Raw genomic sequence first — 5,602 nt, 5'->3', positions numbered from 1 at the left:
TTCTGAAGGCAACTTCTGTTCCATGGGTTGATTGTTCTCACTGTCAGGAAATTCCTCATTTCTAAGTTGCTTCTCTCCTTGATTAGTTTCCACCCATTGCTTCTTGTCCTGCCCTCAGGTGCCTTGGAGAATAGGTTGACAAATCCCCCCCCCTCTTCTTTGGGGCAGCCCCTCAGATATTGGAAGGCTGCTATCATGTCTTCCCTGGTTCTTCTTTTCGCTTTAGTAGCCACGCCCGGTTTTCCTGCAACCCTTGTTCTTCCCCAACTGGCGCCCTCCAGCTGCCCCCGCCACCCTCGCGGCGCTGCAACTCTAACGGGGTCCAAGTGAGTCCATCCAAACGGGCCTGGAGTGGACAACGCCGCGCTTCCCTCCCGCTTCCTCCTGGACGGGGCGGCCGGGTGTGCCGGGGACGGCCCTGCACGGGCGCTCTCGGGGACAGGGGGGGGGGGGTGTTCCGACCGGCGGCGCCCTGGCTGCCGGGGTCGGAGGGCTCCCGCGCGGCTCCCCCCCACTCAGAGTTGGGGCGTGGGCGAGTCGGGGCAGCAGCAGCAGGTGCGTGGGGGCGGGGCCGAGAGAAAGGGGCGGGTCTGGCCTCCGCCCGCCCCCGCCAGCTGCCGCCGCCGCCGCCTCCATGTTGGAAGCGGGCAAGCGGCGAGCGCTGTCCAGCACCGGCGCCCGCTCGCTCCAGGGCCCGAGGGGGGGGGCGCTTGCGAGGGCGGGGCCGCAGCCGGGCTGCCCCCTCCCTCCCCCTCTCCCCGTCAGCACTCCCGACTGGGACCCCCCACCCCGCCCGAAGCGACCCTTCGGCCTCGGCGCCCCCTCTTGCCCCCATCTCGCGCGGCTGGGGGGGGGGGCGGAGGGGGCCAAGCAGGCGTCTTCCCGAGGTGCCAGAGCATGTGCAGAGTGCCGCTCCGCCGCCGGGCGCGCATCTTCCCTCCTCCCGGGGGCCGCGGCTCCCCTCAGGCCGAGCGGAGCCAGGGCGGGCCCGGGGTGCCAGAGCATGTGCAGAGCGCCCTCGGCCGCCGCCCCCCCCTCTGCCCCCCCTCACCGAGGGGGCGGGGGAGGAGGGGCCGCGCCTCCCTCAGGCCGAGCGGGGCGGCGGGCCGAGTGTGGCGGGCGGCCTGTGCTCCTCGGGGCCGGGCACTAGGGGTCAGGGCAGCCCCGGGCAGGCGGGCGGGCGGGCGGGGCGGGGGTCGGGCGGGCTCGGCCGGTGCCAGCAGTCAAGATGGTTTCCGGCGGGGGCTTCGCGGGGGAGGCGGGGGAGGGGCGGCTCCGACGCGCCTCACCAGCCCGGCAACGTCAGGCAGCGGCTGGTGATTTGCTGGCCGCGCCGCCGAGCCCCGCTAGAGAGGCTGGAAGCGGGCGCTGCGAACTCGCCTGCCGCGCCGCCGGCGATGCTCTGTCCTCGGCCGCCGCCGCGGGGTCTCCAGCAGCCCGCCCGCCTGGCCCGGGACGCCGCGCGACGGTGAGTGGCCCGGACGGAGCCGCGGAGAACTTGCGCCCGGCTTCCCCGCCGCCTCTGCCTTTCGGGCGCCGGGCGGGCTCGGGACGGGGCAGCGCAGTGCAGCTCCTGCAGCCCGGCTCCCGCCAGGCTCCCCCGGCTCGCGCCTCTCCGGCGGGACCCGGGCGAGCGGCGGAGGGGCGACGGGCGCCGCTGCCAGCCCGGCTGAGCCGGCTCGGTCCGGGGAAGGGGAGCCGCCTGGCCCCCTCGGGGCGCTCCGAACGCGGGGCCGCCCGAGAGGGACCCGAGGAAGGGCAGCCGCCCCCTTTCCTCCGCCCGAGCTGCCCGCGGAGGGAGACGGGCGGCTGCTCCGAGGTGGCGGGGATGCGCGCCGGACGAGCGGGAGCAGCCCGAGAAGAGCGGCTTTTCCCCGGAGTCACCCCCCCCCTCCCGGTCGTCTGAGCGCGGCTTTGGCTCGGACACGCGACTCGGGGTGCGTGGGGAAGGGTCGGCGGAGCGAATACGGGACGGGGCGCGGACTGCTCGGGATCTGCTGCGCTGCGGGCGACGGGGCGCTTTCGGCCGCTGCTCTCGCCCTTCCTCCGACGGCCAGCCCGGAACCCTCCGGGCGCCCCCTCGGGCGGGACTCGCTCCGGAGGAAAGGCTCGCCGGAGGCCAGTAGGTCCCGCGCTGCGCAGCTGCCTTGGCTCGGGTCGGGGGTCGCCACGGGTGCCGTGTTATTGCACCCCCCTTTTTTGGGGTGGGGGCGTCCGGACCTCTGCTAGACTCCAGCTTTAAGCCCCTCCTCCCGCCCCTCCTCAATCAGGTGCCCCAGATCCGTGGGGATCATCCAGCTGCTCTGCCGCTGCTGATGAGGGAGCTGGGGGGTGGCACGGGGCCCCCTCCCTCCTCCAGTCCCCCGAGAAGGTAGGAATTGGGGCTTTTCCCTCGAAGTGGCCGGAGTTATCCCGGCTGACCCCGGGCTGCTTTTAAAGGCAATTCCCTCCTTAGAAAAATCCCCCCTCCCCGTTTTTAAGGGGGTGTGGGGGGCTGTCGTGTGGAGGAGCCGCTGCTTTTAAAGCTTGGGAGGCCTGGGGGGGTAAGAAGTTGCTCTCTCCGAAGAAGTTCGGCTTAAGCCTTTAAGCCAATTTGAGGCTAGAATTGCCCCCCCCCTTTTCTTCCCTCTCTTTTCCTCTTCTTTTCTCCGTCTTAACAACTTGGGGGGGGGGGGAGATGACAACACAAAACTCCTGTCTCAGAAGCCTCTGGGTGGTTGGGTGTGCGGTGAAGCTACAAAACTGTCCCTATTCAAACTGGGAAGAGATAAATGACTATTATGGATGGGACACCACTAAGAAATCCTGAACACCGGGGGTGGGGGGGTTTAAGGGTTCTGATAAGCAACTAACCTGGGAAGTGGGGGGGGGGAAACCATCCTGCAAGGAGGCAGAGGGACAAGCCGCTTCCTTGGTGTTGCCAGGGAAACCACACAGCTGTGTTTGGGCAAGCTGGACATTGAGGAAGTTGGGGTGGTTGGAAGGAGACTCTTCAGTATGTCCACCTGGGTTAGATGGGGGGGCGGGGGGGTGAGTTTTCTTTTGGTCAGAGAAGGACTTGGCCAAGTGAGGAACCAAGGCTGATCCAAAGGTCCTTTTGCAAGAGGCAACTGGACTTTCTGTTTTTCTTTGAAGACATTTCGTTTCTCATCCAAGAAGTTGCTTCAGCTCTGCTCTTCAGCTCATCCAAGAAGCTTCTTCAGGCAGCTGAAGAACCAGGAGGGCTGAGAATCCATTCCTTCCTTCCTTCCTTCCTTCCTTCCTTCCTTCCTTCCTTCCATCCATCCATCCATCCATCCATCCATCCATCTTTCCTTCCTCCATCTCTCCCTCCCCCTTCTCTCTCTCCTCTTCCTTCCTCTTCCTTCTTCCTTCCTTCCTTCCTTCCTTCCTTCCTTCCTTCCCTTCCTTCCTTCCTTCCTCCATCTCTCCCTCCCCCTTCTCTCTCTCCTCTTCCTTCCTCTTCCTTCTTCCTTCCCTCCTTCCTTCCTTCCTTCCATCCATCCATCCATCCATCTTTCCTTCCTTCCTCCATCTCTCCCGCCCCCTCTCTCTCTCCTCTTCCTTCCTCTTCCTTCTTCCTTCCTTCCCTCTTCTCTTTCTCCATTGGCTCTTAAAAAAGCCCCTTTGGGACAACCATGACCAGGAGGGCTGAGAATCTCCCTAGACAACCAAGGCTTCCTTCCCTTCCACTTTCCCGCCCCACCTGAACTAACCGCCCTTTCCTGCCCCCAGGTTGGGTTCTTTGGTGGGATCCCACATGGATGAATTACGTTTCCCCTGTAAACTTTCCCTTCCTTCCTGCTTTCCTCTTCCAGATCGCTGAGCCCTCCGCCAGACGGCTACAGAGACCGCTGTAGAAGGACTCCCTGATGCCTACAGCCCGGGAGGAGCATTATGGATTTGACTAAGATGGGTCTGATTCAGCTCCAGAACCCCAGCCACGCCACTGGCCTTCTCCAGAAAGCCAACCAGATGCGCCTGGCCGGCACCCTGTGCGATGTGGTGATCCTGGTGGACAGCCAAGAATTCCACGCCCACCGGACTGTCCTGGCGTGCACCAGCAAGATGTTCGAGATCCTCTTCCACCGCAACAGCCAGCATTACACCTTGGATTTCCTCTCGCCAAAGACCTTCCAGCAGATCCTGGAGTACGCCTACACTGCCACCTTGCAGGCCAAAGTTGAGGACCTGGATGACCTCCTGTACGCGGCGGAGATCCTCGAGATCGAGTACCTGGAGGAGCAGTGCTTGAAGATCTTGGAGACCATCCAGGCATCGGAAGACAACGAGGCCGAAGTCAGCATGACCGACGGCGGTGCCGAAGACGAGGAAGATCGGAAGTCCCGGTACATTAAGAACATCCTGCTCTCCAAGCATTCCAGCGAAGAGAGTGGCTACGCCAGCTTGGCCGGTCAGGGCCTGATGGGGACGATGGTGGAACACAGCCCCTCGGTCTCCACCTCCTTCGGCCTGGCGGCCATGAGCCCCACCAAGACTGCCGTGGACAGCTTGATGAGCATTGGACAGTCGCTCTTGCAGGGGGCTCTGCCCCGCCAGGCCCTCGAGGACTTGCACTCTGCCAATGGCCGGTGCCCGGCCGTGTCCGAGCTGAAGACCGAAGCCATGCAGGTAGAGGAGGCCTCCAGCCACGAGAGCCCCAGGTCGGGGGAGCTGGGCGCTTCCGGGGGGGACAAAGCAGAGGATAAAAGCAAGCAGGGGCCTGGCACCCCCACCCGCAGCAGCGTCATCACCAGCGCCCGGGAACTTCACTATCCCCGGGACGACAACGCGGAGCAGCCCCTTGAGGCGGTCCAGGGCCCCCCGGTTGGGCCGGACCTCCTGGCCTCCCACGGGGAGAAGCCGATGGGCATGTACTCGGTGCTGCCCAACCACAAGGGCGAGTCATGCTGGGCCTGCCCGTCTCCATGGCCCCCACCCTGCACGTCCAGCCGGCCCTGGCCGTCTCCATGGACTTCGGCTCCTACGGAGGGCTCCTCCCGCAAGGCTTCATCCAGAGGGAGCTCTTAACAAACTCGGGGAACTGGCCGTGGGGATCAAAACCGAACACCGGAGCGTCGGGGAGCAGTGCAGCGTTTGTGGGGTGGAGCTGCCGGACAACGAGACGGTGGAACAGCACAGGTAGCTCTCCTCCCCCTTCGCGGGTATTTTGCACCTTGTGCGCTTCCTGGGGGGGTCGGGCAAAGTCGCTGCGGTTCTGAGGGACCCGATGAGGTTCCTTTTCTTCCTGGCAAGGAAGTCAGTTGCAGGCTGAGCCTCTTGCTCAGAAGGGAAAACCAAAGAGGGAGTTTAAAGGCTCTGAAGGGCAGGTGGCCTTTTTGCAAGTTGGTCTTCAGAATAGGAATCGGGGGGGGGGGCTCAAGGAACTCCTCCTTCTCCTCTCCTTTTTTTCTTCTTCATCTTCTTTTCCTCCTCCTCCCTCCTCCCTTCTCCTCTCCTTTTGTTCTTTTTCTTCTTCTTCTTCTTTTCCTCCTCCTCCCTCCTCCCTTCTCCTCCCTTCTCCTCCCTTCTCCTTCTCCTTCTCCTCCCTTCTCCTTCTCCTTCTCCTTCTCCTTCTTCTTCTTCTTCTTCTTCTTCCTCC

At 64.0% G+C, this 5,602-nt stretch overlaps 1 protein-coding gene across 1 annotated transcript; it reads left to right on the top strand.

Moving 5' to 3' along the window:
- The first annotated feature begins 1,318 nt into the window (after positions 1 to 1,318).
- On the top strand, positions 1,319 to 5,300 carry ZBTB16 (zinc finger and BTB domain containing 16). The gene is given in 4 exon segments (XM_087706488.1): positions 1,319 to 1,468; positions 3,819 to 4,903; positions 4,906 to 5,025; positions 5,028 to 5,300. Coding segments are annotated over 3 exon segments (1,245 nt in total). The 5' UTR covers positions 1,319 to 1,468; positions 3,819 to 3,897; the 3' UTR covers positions 5,147 to 5,300.
- The last annotated feature ends 302 nt before the right edge of the window (positions 5,301 to 5,602 follow it).

This window comes from Thamnophis sirtalis, unplaced genomic scaffold, assembly GCF_051295495.1.
Source record: "Thamnophis sirtalis isolate CommonGarterSnake01/CBP01778 unplaced genomic scaffold, rThaSir2_p1.2 scaffold_2, whole genome shotgun sequence".
In the NCBI taxonomy this organism is placed as follows: domain Eukaryota; kingdom Metazoa; phylum Chordata; class Lepidosauria; order Squamata; family Natricidae; genus Thamnophis; species Thamnophis sirtalis.
The sequence above is the reverse complement of the archived record's forward strand: the minus strand, read 5'-3'. Positions and strand labels throughout refer to the sequence as shown.